Source organism: Camellia sinensis, chromosome 1, assembly GCF_055761805.1.
Source record: "Camellia sinensis isolate YWXY chromosome 1, ASM5576180v1, whole genome shotgun sequence".
Lineage (NCBI taxonomy): Eukaryota > Viridiplantae > Streptophyta > Magnoliopsida > Ericales > Theaceae > Camellia > Camellia sinensis.
The window spans coordinates 51,534,580-51,554,257 of NC_138961.1; the positions used below are offsets into that span (position 1 = coordinate 51,534,580).

The 19,678-nt window shown below is 37.3% G+C and overlaps 1 protein-coding gene across 1 annotated transcript; it reads left to right on the forward strand.

The window, feature by feature from the left end:
- Positions 1-6,274: 6,274 nt before the first annotated feature.
- Positions 6,275-7,766, forward strand: LOC114295111 (zinc finger BED domain-containing protein RICESLEEPER 2-like). Its single transcript, XM_028239301.2, has 2 exons — positions 6,275-7,058; positions 7,222-7,766. Exons 1-2 carry the CDS (start codon positions 6,275-6,277, stop codon positions 7,764-7,766), a joined length of 1,329 nt encoding a protein of 442 aa, XP_028095102.2.
- The last annotated feature ends 11,912 nt before the right edge of the window (positions 7,767-19,678 follow it).

Consider the following 19,678-nt stretch of genomic DNA (forward strand, 5'->3'; position numbering starts at 1 on the left):
TCCTTCCTGCTATTTATACTCTCCGAAGATAACCATCGAATTGTACTTCAAACCGTCGAACTGCTCCTCCGTAATTGCTGATCATGCTACCTTATAAGTAGTTCCACTACGCCTTCACTTGCAGTTAGGCTTCCCCCTTATATTCGAATTTGAAATGTGAGCAACTGTTGAAGCCACGTCACTGTACGTCTCTTTGTTGATCTGCTACTACTCGGATCTTATAACAACCAATATTAATTGCCACGTGTATGATCAGGATCGAAGACCTACCTGGTCTCCCCATATTACCCTCACTTCGCCACGCGTCGGATTGTCACTGGCTTAGTACAAAATGTGTAGCCAACAGATAAGGTATAAGATTTTATCTTATTAACTATTCCAACATTTTTTTGGTCCATATGGACTATTGACTTTTAACCAATAATCATCACATAAATTTTCCTTTTTGCCTTTTTATAAATAGAAAATGTTATGAATTTCAAATAATTTATTAAATTTTTTACTAAATAATATGTGGGTTTTACACCCATGTGAAAGATTTTGTAAAAAAATTGATAAATTATTTAGAATCCCTAGCATAACTCTTTATAAATAGATATTGGGTAAATTACACTGACATCCCTTGATGTTTGGCAAATTATATTGACCTTCTTAAGGTTGTGGGTGTTTACGAGTCGAGTCGGGTTGGGTGGGTTTTGCTAGTCATCATCACCCGTATCGACAACATTGGTTTGAAAAATCCATCAGCTGAACTCGTTCGACCACAGTTATGAAATTGATGGCTTTGGCTCTTAGAAAATCCAGTCGACCTTTGGTTGGTACTACAACTTTGTTGTCTTCCTCATGAATTAGTTAATATTGTATTTAGTTAGGGGATTTGGAAAGAGAAATAAAAAAAGGTGTGTGAAACTAGATGAAATGTAAACATATTTTATTCACATTTTACTTACCTTTTTCTTTTCCCTTTTTAACTCCCTTTTCAAATCTCCCAACCAAACACAGTATAAGGGTTTTGGAGAAAAAAGATCATAGACGAAACGGGAAGGGGGTGAAGGATTTGAGAGAGGCAGGTCAGAGAGATAGAGAGAAAAGGAAATAAAGTGGTTTTAGGAGAACAAGATCATAAATGGGGGAGAAGGGTTTTGGGAAAGAGTAGAAATGAGATGAGGGGTTTGGGAGTGAGTTTAAAGGCATCTCCAATATCAGGATTGGAGTATTGAGTGTGCCTTTATATACAAATGAGACCCCCAATCAAGGCATTCATCAACAATTCCTCCATCGAAGTAGCACTATAAGGGAAGAAAGAGAGATGTACGTAAGACACATGAGAGAGAGATAGAGATAGAGATAGAAATAGAAGAGAAAGAGAGAATCTCTGTCTACTCAAGTAAAAATGATAAGAGAAGTTATTGATTTTTTATAAGAGTGAGACATTAGTAAGAGTGAGATAGGAGGAGAAAAGCTGTATAACAAAATTAAGAAAAATGCTTGAGACCCTCAAAATGGGTGACCCTCATAACTCCGAATTGATTGGCGACCACTCATTATGTATTTTTTTCCCTATCTCTCTTACACATGTGGGTGGGGGTTGTAGGGGTCTGTGGCACTTCTGTTTTATAATTAAATAAGAAAATGTCATAATTTCATAATTTTCAGTCATAATTGAAAAAAAAAAAATCATAAGCAAACATTAGATGAGGCATAATCAAAGATCTCATTAGTCATAATTAAAATATTGTCATAACTAAAGAAGAAAATCGGTTATAACTAAAATCACGATATTTGTAAATTTTTGATTTGTTATACATTCCATCATTGAGAGCCTAATTCCCTTCCCACATCATTGTGAGTGAATTTGTAGGTCAAATATGTGGGTCTTTATCATTACTCTAAATAATAATAATAATAATAATAATAATAATAATAATAATATCAACCATATTATATCTCACCAATATAGCACTCTTAATCTACTCCTGATAACGTGGAAGAGAAAGAGAGAATAGAGAGAGTAGAGAGAGGAATGTGTGCTCACGAGAGATAGAGAGAGTAATATGTGCTCACCACTTCACATGATCCATTCCATATCAATATAAGTGAATTGGTAGTGCCAAATAAGTGCTGCCAAGCATTTTTTTTTTAATAATATATACAAACATATAAAGGAAGAACACCAATTGATGTCTCTTTTAGTTGACAATTGTATATGTTAGCGAATATGGTATATATATATATATATATATATTATATTCATCATATATATTAAATGTTGTAATTATATTTTATCATATTAGGATATTTTTATAACTTTCTTATTACCTACTCTTACCTTGCCTATATATAGGCCTCTTCATTGTATTGTAAAATGAACACAATATTAAATATACATATAATATAATATTCTCTTTCTTTCTTTTTAAGATATTGTTGTATGTTGGACTGCAACTCATTCCTTTGCCATATTTTCCTTTCAGGAACGTTTCATGGTGATTTTTTCCTCTATCCGCTAGTTTCTCTATGTTCTTTCATCTCCGACCAAAGTTCCTCAAAGTTCCTCTGTGGCTTTGTAGCTTGACTTTTTGTGCTCCTTTCGGATACGATCAGCTCTACAATTCAGACTCCTGTGGTTCTGAATCTGACTTCACAAGTGCAATGTGAAATAGTGAAAACACAAAAAGAGTCCAAATCCGGCAATTCTTTTGGAAAATCGATGTTTGAATCAAATGCCAAAAATGGACTGCTTTGCCAGATTACAGAGTCGCCACCTAAATATTTTTGAGAAATTTAGGAAACCCGTGACTCGTGCTAAAGGCCACTTATCCGTCATCACCAAAGTGTCTCGACTCGGAAACTTAGGTACGAGAGGGGAAGGTCATGAATTTAGCACCCCATTCATCTGATCAAAGATCGACCTTTACTAATTATGATGTGATTCTTATTTATATTATATGCTCTTGTTCCGATTTATTAGGCTAACTTTACTAGGTGATGCACGCAAGTATAGACTAATTTTGCAAAAGTTGAAACGCTTTGATTTCATGTTTGTTCGAAAAGTGTTTGAATACGCGTCACTTGAAAAGGTGAGGTGAGCTCGTATGTACATTAATCAATTTATCCCAATTTTCACATTTAGCCTTCATCCATAGGTATTCAAAGAGTTATATCACTTAAGTAATTAGCCTCGTGGTGTTATACTTTGGTATGACAACAATCACACTTATGCGATATGCTAAAGCGATAAGTGCGCACATAATACTCCAAGGCAAGCCAAAAAAGAAGAAATAATTAGGAAAAATGCATGATATCCTAATGATATAAAATGACTAATGCAACATATGCAAAAATGCTACTACTTGATTCGGTTGTCTAATATATCATGTAAATCACTTTGATAGCATGTGGTGGCGCACGTATTCAAGGAAGTAATAAATGACTATGCCATTAGAATGATGAACCGAACCTAATCCATGCGAGATAAATGGCTGCAAATCATGGAAAATGCTAAAAGAAACATGATGTTCTATTCTATCCATCATAAGTAATGAAACAAAAAGGAGAAAGACGTAGGGTTGGAAGACATACACATTATTACATATTTTGCCCTCATGCAAGAGGGTCCGAATGAGTGTCCGAGTGTCCGAATTAACCAGCTATTACTAATTCGATTGAATAAATTAAATAACTAACTAGCTAAGTTATTACAACAAGAATAATACCGAGAAACAACGACAATTCTTACAACACAACTCAACTAATTATAGCAATAAAATGACAATAATAATGACAATGACAATAACAATTATAATGATATTACAAGAATAATATTAATTAATTACAACAATGAACAATCAACGAGGCACAATGACCGCATGCATAGGGTCCAGAAGCTGCACTGTCTGCCCAGATTGCTATGCCTCACCCTCAACCACTGCCCTCTGCTTCTGTTAACAACTTACTGCTTACCACACATTTCAAGCCGGCTGGCCCCAAATGAGATTCGGCCGGCACCAAAGAGAGCCGGCCGGCCCCTAATTTTGTGCCAAATTTGTTTTTGTTCTATAGGGTGAGAACAGTGCAGATAGAGCCTTTCTAGGCCCTATTTGTTCCTTCTACTCTTCTCTGTCACGGGAAACTCAAGAGAAGAACGAAGCCGTTTCCAAAACCATCAATGAGCAAGTTGTTTGCTTGATGATTTCGGATATGATTTTGGACAAAAATCAATGAATGCAATGAATAATAACTGCCCCTCCCTCCTATCATGGAGTGAGCTCAAAAAGGGAGGTAGAGATGCTTCAAGGTTCATCAAAACATCATAAGTTGACATATGACAACCCTTGACACGATGGACTCGGCATAACGTCCGGCCGAACCTAGGCCTGTCAACAGATCGAGTATAACCCAAATCCGATCTAATTAATCCAGTTCATTTATACAAATCCGAATCTGAATATCTGTTTAATTCGTATATGTGTAGCCCAATTTTAAACGGGTTGGATTCGGATAAATCCGACTTGGTCTGTTTGTTTGCCCAATCCGATTACATTGAATTCCCAGAAACAAAATTAGATCTCAGAATCAAATCTCTCTCATCGTCTCTTTCATCATCTCTCATCGAAGAAATCACATTAGGTTTGAAATCAGATCTCTCATAAGCAAATCTCTCTCTCATCGTCTGAAGATCAAATCTCTCTCTCATCGTCTTCAAACGATCAAATCTCTCTCTTATCGTCTGAAAATGCTCCGATTGATGACGATGAACTTAGCCAAATCGAGCTCTCTGCTATTTCTGATCTAGGTATTCTTCTCCGACCACTCTCTTCCATCACAAACAACTCATAAATTTTTCAAAAACACAAAATGGGCTGTCATCATCACAGCTTGTGGTTAGGTGGATCGATCTGGAGTTGAAAGCCTCCCATTTTCTCTCGATTTGAAAACCTCCAACAGGGCTTTGGCTTCTCACGATCTCAAATCTCTCCGCACCCCCCACCAACAGGTTTGTTATTTCCAACCCACATTTCGTTTCTGCAGAAAAATCTAGGGTGTCTTGTGGATCTGTTTAGATTCCATTTACATGGATTTTGGTTTTGATGCCTGAATTCACAAATGTGCTATGCTTTTTTAAATTATACGTACCTATTTGCTTCCATTGAAATTGATGTCCTTATACTTAATAGGGTAGCTGAATTTTTGATTATCTTTAAAGGGTTCACATTGTAATCTTTTTCAATGTTCATTTATTGTCTAGATTTCGAATTGTTGTTTTGAGGGTTTATATAAGAGGTATGTGCTTGTGTTTAGGGTCTTGGAAGTTTTGTACAAAGCACCAAATCTCACGGAGAGTAAATGTCAGATCTTGAGTCTCATTTGCTTTGTTTGGTTATTTGAAAATATTGGTTAGTTGTAGGATCAGACTTGCCCTATGTTTTAATAGAGAAGTGCTTAAGTTGCATGGTATCTTTTGATGGAGGGATATTTGCCTCTCCAGTGGAATCATATTGTCAAGTTTTTCTCTACTTCATTGAATGTTGTTTATGAGGTTTTTCCTTCATGTTAACAAGTATTCATGATTTTTTTATTATTATTTTATTTTTCAGACTGCCAATTGTGAGTTTGATTATAAATTGGGTTATCAGTTTTGTTGTTTTTAAATGAATTCTGCATGCCTTTACAGTAGATTGATCACATGCACACAAATCTATATAATTTCCAAATTGAAGTGTTTGGTGCACACTGTTCTGTGCTTGTCTGCAGTTCTGTTTGCTGCATAGTTATCTTGCCAACTCCTGCTCCTTTATGTTTGATTTATTGTGCAATGCATATTTGATTTTTTGAGCCAAAGATGTCTTCGGATTATAGCGAACCTATTATTGCTGATGATGTCGAGTTTGATGACGATGTATCTCAAGGATCCACAAAGAGGGTTCGAAAACTAACTTCGAAGGTATGGAATGACTTTGTCAAATTTAAAGGACTTAATGGAAATGACATAGCCAGATATAAGCATTGCAATTGGGAATTTGTTGGAGAGAGTAGGAAAGGGACTAGTCATTTAAAAAATCATTTGTCGAAGACATATCCAGTACTTAAAGGACCAAATGCCCTAGGAATGCTCGTAAGGCTGCTTCTGAGTCTACTCATAAGGCTGCAACTTTTAAATTCGATTAAGAGAGAAGTCGCATGGATTTTTCTAGGATGATAATCAAGCATAATTATCCTTTTAACATGGCTGAGCATGAGTTTTTTTGAAATATTTTGCAATAATCTTCAACCAATGTTCAAACTTGTGTCTCGTAACATTGTTAGAGCGGATGTCCTTGATGTTTATGAAATAGAAAAGGCCAAGTTATATCAATTTTTGGATGAGCTCTCTTCTAAGATCACCTTGACAACTGATATATGGACTTTAGACCATCAAAATTTTGCCCATACATGTTTGACTGCCCATTATGTGACTAATGACTGGGAGTTAAAGAAGAAAATCCTTGCTTATAGACGCATTGATTACCCGCACGATGGAGACCATATGTTTAACTTTATCAAAGATCTAATTTTAGAGTGGAACATAGATAAGAAGTTGTTTTCAATGGTAGTCGATAATGCAATGAGTAATGATGTCATGCTAAGACTCTTAAAGCGATGGCTACATGACCAAGGATTACTACATTTGGGTGGACAATTGTTTCATGTGCGTTGTAGCGCACACATATTGAATTTAGTTGTTCAGGATGGTTTGAAGGTGATTGAGAGTCTTATTTCAAAAATCCCAGAAAGTGTGAGATATTTAGGGAGGTCTCCTTATGGAAAACAAAAATTTGATGTTGCAGTGAATCATGTTAAGTTACATCATAAAAAGAAAGTCCTCATGGATGTTCCTACTAGATGGAACTCCACTTATTTAATGCCTGAAGCTGCATTAGATTTGAAAACTGCATTCCACTGCTTAGGGAAAATTGACAAACAATATAAGCATAATCCTTTTGAGGATGAGTGGAATGTAGCAAATGTGATTTGTGGGTGCTTGAAGATTTTTTTGGATGCTACATCTCACTTTAGTGGTACCACTTTTCCTACTTCAAATGTGTTTTTTTCCCGATATTTGTCTTATTCAACTTGAAATGAAAAAATGGGAGCAAAGTGAGTATGATTGCATTTGATTGATGGCCGGTCTAATGAGAGTGAAATTTCAAAAATATTGGGAAGAATGTTCTTTGGTGTTAGCAATTGGAGTGGTTCTTGATCCGAGATTTAAAATGGACTTGGTGGAATACTACTTTGGGCTTATTTATGGTGCTAATGCTAATAAGCATATTCAAAGGGTCCGTAATGGTTTTGTTGATCTCTTTTATGAGTATAGGAGTGATTCTTCTGATTCTATGAGTTGCATTGCACTTGTTTCTGAAAATAGTAGCTTAAGTGGTAATCAATTGCTTGTCGGTTCTTCGAAACAAGAAAGTTTGGCTGCTTTTCATACGTGGTATGCCCAAGAACGTGCTTCTAACATTTACGCCTATCAAAAATCAGAGGTGGAGCAATACTTGGAGGAGTTGGTGTTTCCAAGTAATGAGAGTTTCAACATTCTACATTGGTGGAAAGTGAATAAAGCAAAATTTCCTACTTTGGCAAGGATGGGTCGTGATGTTTTAAGTGTTCCAGCTACTACGGTTGCATTAGAGGCTGCATTTAGTGTAGGAGGTAGGGTAATTGATGAGACACGTGCTTCATTACTTCCAGATATTGTGGAGGGCCTTGATCACTTGCAATGATTGGATTGAATCAACCAAAAATAGAAGTAAGTGAAATATTGAAGTTTTTAAATAATTAGTTGTTCTTTAGTTTAGTTCTATAAATATCTTAATGTCACATTATTTTGAAATTGCAGACGTAGAAGAATGCTGACATGAGTAGGTGGATTGAATTGAATCACTTGGTTTGTTATTTTCATTGTCTCTTGGGATATGCCATGAGAATTACATTACATTAAATACTGTTTAAGATATATGTTAATTCCAATTATATATATTTACTAGTGTTCCAGGGTTGTTTTTCTTGACTGCTTTTCTTTCATGGCTTATGTTGTTTTCTCTATGCAGGTTGAATCATTGGAATCGACAATTGAAGCTTTAATGACTAAGAACTCACTGCAACTATCTTTTTTTGACTCTGTTGACAACACAACATTGCTTTTGATAGTTTCTGATCCAATTACAGTGTCCTGTTTTTGATCTTGCAAATTTAGAAGAGGAGAAGAATATGCTGAAATTAAACTATTTGCGTAATCAACCTTTGTCAGATTGAGGCATAGTCTGTTCTGTTCTCTCCCTTCAAATTTTCTGCATTTTTTATGACCTTTTCTGTCAGTTGTTCTTTTTCACGGTTGTATTCTGTGATAGTTAATTTTGTTGGAACTGTTTCAATAGTAGAAGCCATTTTAGTTTTTTCTTTTGTTCTTGTTTTTAATCATCTTTGGGATGATTAAGGGTTTCGTTTTTTTGTTTTAGCTTTAGGCCAGCTTGATTTATAGCTATCAAAATAGTTCTATATGTATTCCCGTTGTTGAGTAAAAAGGTTAAATACATCGAGTAAGAATCATTTTCTTGTTATTGTACATAGAAATCTATCTCATACCAAATGTTTTTGCAAAAGAATTTTCGTCTTTTTTTGTTTTTTGTTTGTGTGTGTCTATTAATTAGGTGCTATATCTAATCCAGGTGGCTTTTGTGCTTAGTGAACTTGATAGAAAAATCTTACAGGATCAAAATTTGATGTATATTTGTTTGTATGTGAAGAGGGTCAAATTGTTTGTATATCAAACATTGTTTTTTTATTTGTATATAACCATATGGACATTTTGTTATGCATATGTCTATTGTGATATTACAGGTGGATGAAACTAATGAAACCTTGAAGGAAAATGACAATGTTAGATCCCTATACTTCTTTTATATATTATTTCTTAATATAAATTTTCATTTAACCTTGAAATGCCTTTCTATATATATATAGAGAGAGAGTTACTGTCTGTTTGAGAAAGAAATATTAGTGTTGTGATCTGTGATGGACAGGACCTTAATGTCCTTTACATTCGTGGGGTAAGCCTGATTGGAGCAATGTTCAGCAAATCCTTGGTATTGGATTGGAGTAATATGTTTAAACTTTAAATTTTATTTTCAAATTTTCAGGCTTATAAAAATGACAATTGTTTATGATATCATGAAAGGTTATAGCTTTTCATGTAATTTTTTTGTATTGGTTTTCTCATTATGTATCATCTTGCCACTACTGGTAGTGGCTATGGCTGCTAACTAGAGAGAGAGAGAGAGAGAGAGAGAGAGAGAAGAGGGAGAGGGAAAAAAATAAAATAAATCGGATTGGATTATGTGGATCGGATATCTGTTTAACATGGATCGGATCGAGTTGCAAGTAATTGGATTTTTAATAAACAGATTCGGATTAGGATTTGGATTCATAGTTAATCGGATCGGATATGGATCCGACTCGAATCCGACCCGTTGACAGGCCTAGCTGAACCTAAGTAATATAACTCATGTTCTTTATGTTGGTTGGTTCATTTTAAGCCAAATTCATTAGTCTTTGCCATTCTTTAATCCATTGTCCAAGGTGATGATTACGTCCACTAAATGAGAAGCATGTCAAACGGGAAGTGATTCTCAACACGAAAGAGAAACCATGCCGTCGACGATGAACCTCCGTAGAGATTAAGCCATTAAGCATAGATCTCTAGCTCATGTTTTGAATAACCATCAACCGATTGAAACAACTCTCAAACGAAAGAAATGGATGGTAAGTTGCTTATTAAAATGAGGCTCTTAACATGGAAATCAATTAAAGAAAAGCAAAGAACAACATAAAACAAGCTATATATGAGAACTAATAATAACACAAATGAACTAATCAAAGCTTGAACGAATTAAATAACCTAGGACAATCCTAAAACAGCCCCTAATAGGTGAAAAATAGTGGCTCAAAGTGCATGAAAAGATCCCAAAAAGCTAAACAACAAGCAAAGAAAATAAGGCTAGTAAGGAAGAACAAGGAGGGGTGGCTAACCCCTCCACCTTTGAAACCTCAAAGAATGATTTTTAGCCTCTTTTAAACTTTGAAAATCAATTTGGAAAGCAAAGAAAAGGGTGTAAAACAAGGGTTTGAGCTATAGGTGAAGGTGCAAGAAAGAGTGTTAACTCTCTCTACCCTTTGGTAGCTATCCAAACCCAAGCTTAGACACTTGAAATAGGTTCAAGAAAATATAAAAACACAAGAAATAGATAGCAAAAGACAACAAAGAGAGCAAGAGAAGAGGTAGTAAGTTTATACCTCTCAAAGAAGGTAAGCTCTTGTTTGTAACACAAACTTGGTTCAAGCACACTCTCAAGCTTGAATTGTGATTCACAAAGCACAACCAAGGTTCTAAGGTTATGATCCAAGGTGGTAGATGATGTACAGATATACTTCAAGAGAGATAGGTTTGCTCAAATGTGGCTTGTGTAGGAAGACGGAGGTCTCTCTTGCGTGTATAGGCTCTTGGAAAATTTTCAACCATCAAAACAGAGCCAAGAGCTCGTATTTATAGAATTTGGGCCAAAAAGATCATAAATATCTTCAAAAATGGATAGCTGGCCCTTTCCTGCCCAGAATAGTGTTTCTCGCCAAAGAGAGCTGGCTGGCTTCTAATGGCTACGGCCGGCTCCCACTGTGGGCTGGCTGGCCTCCAATTTTTCCCCTGTTTCTCTGTTTTACACTCAGTGTAGGTTGATACAATGCTCAAAAATGAAATTTTGGGGTACAAACAGTGTAAATACGTAACGTTTGGGATTGGTTCAAGAGCTTGGACTTAGGCTCTCTTTGTTGAGAATTCGAATCATACACAATACACTTTTCATCATTGAGTGTGCCAGACCAAGCGCTGAAGTCTTGCGGACAGTAAAAAATGGGGTGTCTACAAGCTCCTACCTTTTCAACATCGCCAAACTCCACCCTCAGCAGCTATTACCGGCCAATTTGTCAGTGCTTTGCGCCTCGTCGGAGATGCCTGATTTTCTCTTCGACTTTTCCGCTTCTCTGTTATCTTCAACAAGATCCCCGACCTCTATTATTTTTCAAACCCAACTCTCTCTCTTTGTTTTCACCCTTTCGTAGACACCCCATTTTTGACCGTCCTTAAGGCTTAGGCGCTTTATTCCAAACACCTGATGATGAAAGTTACACTGTGCAATCTTTTGAATTCTCAGCGAAGAAATTTGGATTCAAGCTCTAATCCCAAACCTTATGCCCCATTTTGATCAAAACTATTTTAGACCTTAAAACCCTCTTTTTCAAAATAATTTTTCAAATGTTTCTACGATGTTCTGAGGCTCGCATTTCGATTAAACTATTGCACTTTTCAGTAAAACGCGTAAGGACAAAGTGGAAATAAATGGAAGAGAGGTGAACTCTTTGAAAAATATTTAAAAACATCTTATTTATAGGTTTGGAGTTGAAGGAAATAGGAGGGGATGGAAGAAAACTAATTGGGGAAAAGGTTGAGCATCAATCCGTTAAAATAGAAACGAGCAGCCTTCACTAAATTATGCATATCTCTCTAACCACTTATAAATTATATGTGAGGCCACCACCATTGGAAAGTAGACTTTCGGGGCTTCAATTTAGACTCAAGAATCACCTAAAACTGAGTCCAAATGAGGGAGATATGCCCATTTAAAGTAGGGCCTGAAGTGTAGATTTTTGGACCCGACCGGATTTGTTTAGATCCGGCCATGGCTTGTTTTGACCCGGTCGGGTTTCAATGAAAACTTGTCTAGAGTGTTCTTTTAGACCTACCCCTGCATTATTAGGTCCGGTCGTGGGTTTTTTGGGCCCGACTATGGGTTTTGGGGCCTGGTCGGGTCTCATTAGCGCTAAATAGAACAGCTGGCGGGAATTGGATAGCTGGCTTTATTTGAAGATATTTTTGACCAATTTGGCTCAAATTCTATAAATAGACCCCCTGTATTCAGAATTAAAGGTTATAAGATTTTCCTAAGGGTTTTGAAGGATATTGAGAGCTAAAACTATCTTCCTTACTTCTTTGATCTTCAAATCTTCTTGAACAATACATACACAACACATACACTATTAGAACTTGTTCTTGAAGCTTTTTGTTGAAGTTTCAAACCATATTTCATAAACATGAGGGTGCTTGGAATCAAGTTTGATCAACAACCAAAGCTTGCTCTCTTCAAGATGTATAAGCTTGTCACCTTTTTCCTTGCTTTCATTTCAATCTTTTTCTTGTGTTTTCTTACTATTTTGGATCCATTCCAAGTGTTGGAACTTGGGGTTGAAGAGCTACCAAAGGTAGAGAGGCTTAACACCCTTTTTTGCACTTCATCCCATAGCTCATACCCTTTGTTTTTGCACTTTTTTTTTTGGTTTTCATAATGATTTTCAGAGCTTAGAAAGGCTGGAAAACATGGTTTAGATGTCCCAAAAGTGGAGGGGTTAGCCACCCCTCCTTAGTCTTGCTTACTAGTTTTGTATCTCTTTGTTTTTGCCTATCTTTTGTGCTCTTTTAACATGGTTTTAGCCATTGTTTTTGGACTCTTTTGGGACTGTTTTTGGACTGTTTTGGGCTGGAATATGTGATTGAAAATTGCAAAAAGTGGAGGGGTGGGCCTTGTTCTTTCCTTACTCTTCTTACTTACCTTTTTTTGCTTTTACCACAATTTTTTTTTTGGATATTTGTAGGCTGTTTTAATGTCTTTTAAATTTATGCTTTGAATATTATACTTGTTGTGTTGTAAGTCCTCATGGCTTCGGTTGTTTAGGCCTTAGATATCGAGTAATTTGAGTTGATAGCCTTCTTTACTTGGTTTTTATGTAAAGAGTTCCATTTTTGGTAATAATCAACTTTGCATAATCATTTCTGCACCTTCCCTCCTTTCTTGGTTTTCTTTGTTTGAGAGTTGCTTCAAGCGATTGATTGTTATTCAAGGCATGAGAAAGAGACTTCCTATGCTCAATAGCTTAATCTCTTCGGAGGTTCATCATCAAGGCATCATCTCTCTTTCATGCTAAGGATCACTTCTCATTTGATATTTCTCTTCATTTAATGGACTTAAATCTCATTATCGGACTAAGTGATTAAAGAATGGAAAGGTAAGTAAAAAAGAACTAATAAAATTGGCTTAAGATCAATGAAACCGTCATAAAGAAGATGAATAAAATTGGTTGGATTTGGCCGGACGTTATGCCGAGTTTATCGAGTCAAGGGTCATTGCATACTAGTTTGTGATGTTTGATGACTCTTGAGGCGTGTTTACCTTCCTCCTTGAGCTAACTTCATGATAGGAGAGAGAGGTGGTGTGTTTTTCATTGCATTTATTAATTTTTTGTCCAGTTTTGTTCAAAATTATCAAGCAATCAACTTGCGCTTATTGATGGTTTTGGAACTGAATCCGTTTTTCTCTTGAGTTTCTCCATGATAGAGAAGAGCAGAAGGGATAAACATGGTTTAAAGCTGCTCTGTCTGCACTGTTTTCACCTCAGAACACAAAAACATTTTTCTGCAAGAAAATAGGGCACGATTGGACTTGTTTGGACCCGGCCGGGCCTCAATGGGGGCTAGTTGGGCTCCAATGTTTGGTAGGAAGAGTACTTTTGATGGAAACAGAGGGCAGTGGCACAGGGTGAAACAGAGCAGATTCGTAGAAGGCAGACAAAACAGTCTCTGAAAATCGTCTTCATCAACGCGCATACGATCCTTGTGCATATTGTTGTTCATCTTAATGTTGTAATATTATTGTTCATATTATTGTCATAATTATTATTGTTGTACTTATTATTGTAATTATTGTTGTTATAATATCCTTTTTGTAATAAATTAGATAGTTAGTTATTTATTTATTTTTCATTTGGTCGGACTTGTAATAAGTAGTTAATTCAGACACTTAAACATTCGGACCCTCCTGTGTGAGGACAAATATGTAATAATGTGTGTATGTCTTCTAACCCCCATATCTTTCTCCATTTTATTTATTCGCTTACTGTGGTTGTATAGCATCATATTTAATTAGCATTTTCCATGACTTGCACTAATTCGTATTGCATGCATAAGGGTTTGGCTCACCAGACTAATCAATGTCAATTTCAAATTCCTTATTCGAATACATGCTTCATCACATGCCTTGAATTGACTCACATGCCATGCTAGTAGCTGAGCACAGAAGTTGCCTTTTGTATGTGTTGCATTAGTCATATTGCATTGTTTAGGAGCATGCATTTCTTCTAATTATTTTGCTTTATTTGGCTTGCCTTGGAGTACTAGGTGAGTGTTTATTGTTTTAGCATATTGCACGTATGTTAGTGTTGCCATATCGAGCATGTTTTCTATGAGGCTAAGTGCTTATGTGATATACTTGTTTGAATGTTGATAGATGAAGGCCTTTTTTCTTAAGTTGGGATAATTTGATTAAGGTCAATACAAGCTCGCTTTTTCAAGTGACACGTATTCAAAACACTTTTTCAAAATAAACATAAAATTAGTACATTCCAAATTTTGTGAATTGGTCTATACTTGTGTGCATCACCTAGTAAAATTAGCCTAATAACCGGAATAAGAGCATATAATGTAAATAAAAATCACATCATGGTTAGTAGAGGCTGATGTTTGATCGGTTGAGTGGGGTGCTCAACTCATCACCTTTCCCTGTCATACCTAAGTTCCCGAGCTGAGACACTTTGGTGATGATAGACTAATGGCCTTTGGCATGAGTCACAGGTTTCCTAAATTTCTCAAAAATATTTAGGTGGCGACTCTGAATTTTGGCAAAGCGGTCCATTTTTGGCATTTTTGATTCAAATAGATTTTCCAAAAGATTTGCCGGATTTGGACTCATTTGTATTTATCTATTTCACATTGCACTTGTGAAACTAGATTCAGAACCACGGGAGTTCGAACCGTAGGGCTAATCGTATCCGAAAAGAGCACGAAAAGCAAGCTACAGTTTTTGGTGACTCTGCTGGGGACATTAGAAAACTTGACTTGAACTTCTTGATGTGATGTTTTATATATATATATATATATGTTCTTTGCATTGCATTTTCATTTGTTACTTTAAGTCACTGTGTTTTCCTTCTGTTATTCTTGGACGGTTTGCCTAAAAAGCCTGCCAAAAGGCTAGCCAGTCGTGGGCTCTACCATGTTGGAAACACAACCCTTGGATCTGGATTACCGCTGTACTGCTTGATCCTTTTTTCACTTCTCGGTGTTAGGTGTGAAAGGTATATTAGGTAAACTTGTCAGGATACCTTTTTGGACCAATTGGCCTAGCTGCATATAGTAAAACTCTAGCGACTGTTCCAAATTAGGACAGGATACTCTCCCATATGCAAGATGATGTGATACCTCTTGTTTGAGTAGTAAAGCTGTAGATCACTCCAAAAGCTAGGCCAAAGAAACCCTAACCTCTCATAGGGGTGTTTTGAAAGCTTTTGTGCAAAATGTGAAATCTTTGGCAATGTGTTATGAAATCCTTAGAGAGTCTTAATCTTGAGGCGATTCCTTTCAAAAAGTCATATCAGAATCATAATTTGGGTCAAAATTCAGGGGTTTGTGTTTGATATGGTGGAAACATAGTAGAACCAGAAACAGAGCCAAAAATTGTATCTTGCTTTGTTTTGACCAGCATACCCGGTATCCTGATCTGATGGGGCATTTGTTTTTAATGCTAGGTTTGTCTAAACCAAAGGAGCAGTACCTAACTCAGCAAAGGCCAAGCCCAATCTGACCCAGAAAGCCTTAACCTATCACAATTTATCCAATCCTAGAAAAAAACCCACTCAACAAAGGTCCAGTCCATTTGATTCCTAAAGGTCAACTCAGAGAAGACCCATCCAATGCAAAAAGACTCATTCTAAAAATGCCCAATCCAGTCAAACTCGTCTCGACTAATCTAGTTCAGATACATCAAGTATAAACCGGGTTGAAATCCTTGTCAGTCAGCTCCTAGCTTGCACCCATCCTCAGTTTACACCCATCCATTTACCCGATTGCCAACTTAGCAGACTTGTGATGGCTCAGAGTCTAGAAGAAGTTGTGGCCATGGTAACAGTCCTAAACTAGGGAATTGATATGCAGGATGAGACTAGTGCTGAAATGCAATGCCCATCTAGGACATCTACCACACATCCAGTCCCAGACCACCAACAAAACTTTGACCCACCTCTGCTAGCTGAAGATTTGTAGGGTCCAGATCCTCGAGAAGGGTTGGCTTAAGCTTGAGTTTTTAGACCCCTGGTGCAGCCTAATGAGGGGCTCTTTTCCCTTGATATTAACGATCTCGACCCGACCTTGTCAAAAATTGCTAACCTTGAGAAGTAATTCAAAAGGGCATAGAGAATTAACCCCATTCTTGACATTGAGGATGGGTACACCGAGGTTGCCGTAAGGCTCCTAAATAGATTCAAAATGCCACTCATTAACCATTTCGACGGGTTTGGAGATCCTATGGTACATATCCGGCTTTTCTTGGACATCCTAAAACCAATGGGTCTAATTAAGCCTCAGAAACTCTCTCTATATGAAAGAACCCTGTCGGGTATAGTAGTTACTTGGTACGCCAAGTTAGAGGATAAAGTGAAGCAGAACTGGGAAGATTTGGCTGAGGCGTTTGTCAATCAGTATTCTTACAATACCTAAATTGAAATGACCACCCAAGAGCTTGAAGCAACCCACCAGAATCCTGAAGAACCTTTTGTGGAATTTATTGCAAAGTGGAGAGCAAAGGAACCACAAATGACAGATTGACCTTCTGAAAGGGACCAAGTGCGGATAGTGGTGCAGAACCTTGAGCCTGATATGTTACAAAAATTAATAGTTGCTCTACTGTTCACTTTCAAAAATTTGTTTGAATTAGGGGTTTAAATTGAGAGCGTATTTAACAAAGGGCCTATTTCCAAAACAAGCGAACCAACAAAGAGGGTGTTTTCTAGGAGTACCAATGCTAACAGTAGCACTATTCCCAAACCCACTGAAATCAATACCATCGCCACCGATCCCAAAACTACCGACCCCTTTGCCAATACCAACTCACAAACAGCCAGCCCAACTCGAGCTCAAGGTAGAACTGTCACTCCCTCCCATACGAGCCTAACTAGTGCACTAAAAGTCTTGATGGAAAGAGAGTATCTCAAGCCCATTTTCCCCCAACCTCTTCCTGACCCATTCCCTACTAAACATAACCCCACCAAATACTATTCGTACCATTAACAACGCGGTCATGGCACCGATTGTTGCTATGGCCTTCGTTATGAGGTTTATAATCTCATCGAGAACTGGAAGATAACTCCATCTCAAGAATCCAATGTTACCACCAACACCCTTCTAATCAATGACCAAGTACCTCCTCCTCACTTTAACCTCATCCATACACTACCTCCCGCCTTTGACCCCAATATATATATCACCCTGACCCATTTACCCAAGCCTGAGGTGTTCATTCTAGGAAGCTCGGACTTATGCATGATGGATGCACTTGAATCCTAATCATCAAACTCCAAAACTTAACAACAACACAATTCCAGTCCAACCTATGCCAAAGAATCCAACCCAACCTATTCATCAAGACCAAGTTGGGTCAAATGCACTATGGGCACCAATGACTGAACTCGCTACTCCTGAGTTGTTGAGCATGATTGAAGATCTTCAGAGAACTATGGCAGATTTAGCCATTGGGGTCTTGGCTCCATCATCGACCATATCATATGACAAAAGGTTCACGTCAAAAAGCTCCCTAATATTGGGGTGAGTTGTAGTTGGAAAGGGCCAACCTGAAGCTATCTCAAGTCTAGGAGATGACGTATCAACAATAAATGGGCCTTGCTTCGATATAGACACCCAATCCCTTGGCCAAGCTGAAGCAAGTGGCAAGAACAAGGCTGGGACAAGTATTGATCCCTATGCACTTCTTCGATGGGCTATTGAGACTTTGAAGGTCAAAGGGTTGAACAAGCAGCAAGTGCTCACAGTTGTTGCAAAGACTGTAGATGACACTTTTGTCACTCAGGTTGAGAGCATTTTGAATCAGGGGGCAAACAATGAAAAGAGATGCTTTACTAGAAACACCCATCTTGATTCCAATCCCAAGCCTATGAATACCTAGCCAACACCCGCCAACCCATTTGCCAATGTTTCTAAACTTGATGCTTCTTCTTCCCAAAAACGAACCTTTGCCCATCTTTATATAAGCCCAACCCTCAAACTGCTTAATCCTCGACCTCTCCCTAACCTTCTCCCACCTAGACACGACCTTACCCAATATTGCACATTCCATCAGTAGTACGGTCATCATATTGACTGTGGCTTTCGTCTTCATTATGAAATTCAAGACCTAATTGACAATAAGGTCATTACCCCACCTGAAAATCCCAAAGTCGTCAATAAACCTCTCTCTGACCGCAGTAGATTGCCACCCTAGAACAAAAATTCATCCATGGCTTGCCAACAACCAACCTTGACCTTAGCCAACACATCATACCCGCCAATGAGCCCAAACCCATTGTGTTCATTCCCGAATCTTCCAATCTCTACCTCCTTAAAAATTCTGAGAAAGAAAAACAAAAGGAACAAATTCTTTTGAGAGGTGGAAAACTTACTCAATCTTGAGCTTGATGATGTTGAAATAAATCAATGGGCTCCTTTAACTGATGCCAACAATGATGGTTGGAATGATGAACCTCAGCCTCAGCTAGGGAAATTATCGAAAGCATGTGAAAAAGGACCTTTTAAACTAGGGGCATGGTGTGAAAAAGAAATTGTTTCGATCAAGGAGATGTGTGGGGACAACCGGGGTAATTGTGAATGCTCAATCCATGAGACTCAGTTTGAAAGTCTGAAATCAATCCTATTGGGTGTGGATGTTTGTATTGTTGAAGTGAAGGCAGGTTTGGACCCTCCCGTGGGCTACTTGAAGTTTCTTTTTGAATTTTGCAGATGGACTTGGAGAGTGAAAACCCCTTTTGTCTCAAGGATGCTGATTTTGTTTTGAGTTGTGTCTTGTAAATAGTCGAATTTTGGAGTTTTATTTTCTTTGTCTTTTCTTGTGTTGTTTCATCAGTTGAGTCTTTTCCTCTGAGTCACTCTCATGTACCCTTAGGTCTTCGTTTTTCTAAATAAGAAAATGAGAGTCAAGTTCTGCTCATTTTGTTATGCCTACAGTAATGCATGTGTGACCTTTAAAAAAAAATAGAAAAAAACTTTGAATTTGTTTTTTGAATGAGATTTTGTTAATAAGCTCGGGTATTGAGAAGGATGCCCCAAATGGTTTGAGTGGATTCTGACTTATCGACACAAAGTCCTTCATGATCTCAAAAGTTTCAATTGCTTCTTTAGCTGTTTCTTCTACAAATCTTGCAAAAATAGATTCAAAATTGTGTGTGGTATTCTACACCGTCCTTGTCACGACCCCATTCCGCCCCTAGTAGAATGGAGCTGTGATGGCCAGTAATCCGAGATTACCGAAGGCCAACTTTCAAAATTCACACACAATCAGAGTATTACATATGGGGCTAACATGTGCGGAAGCAATATATACAAATCTAATTTGTCCATAAGAGCTGTGCATAAGTCAAATGAAATGGCATACATCTTTACATAGCTTTACAACTTGAATATACGCAAAAT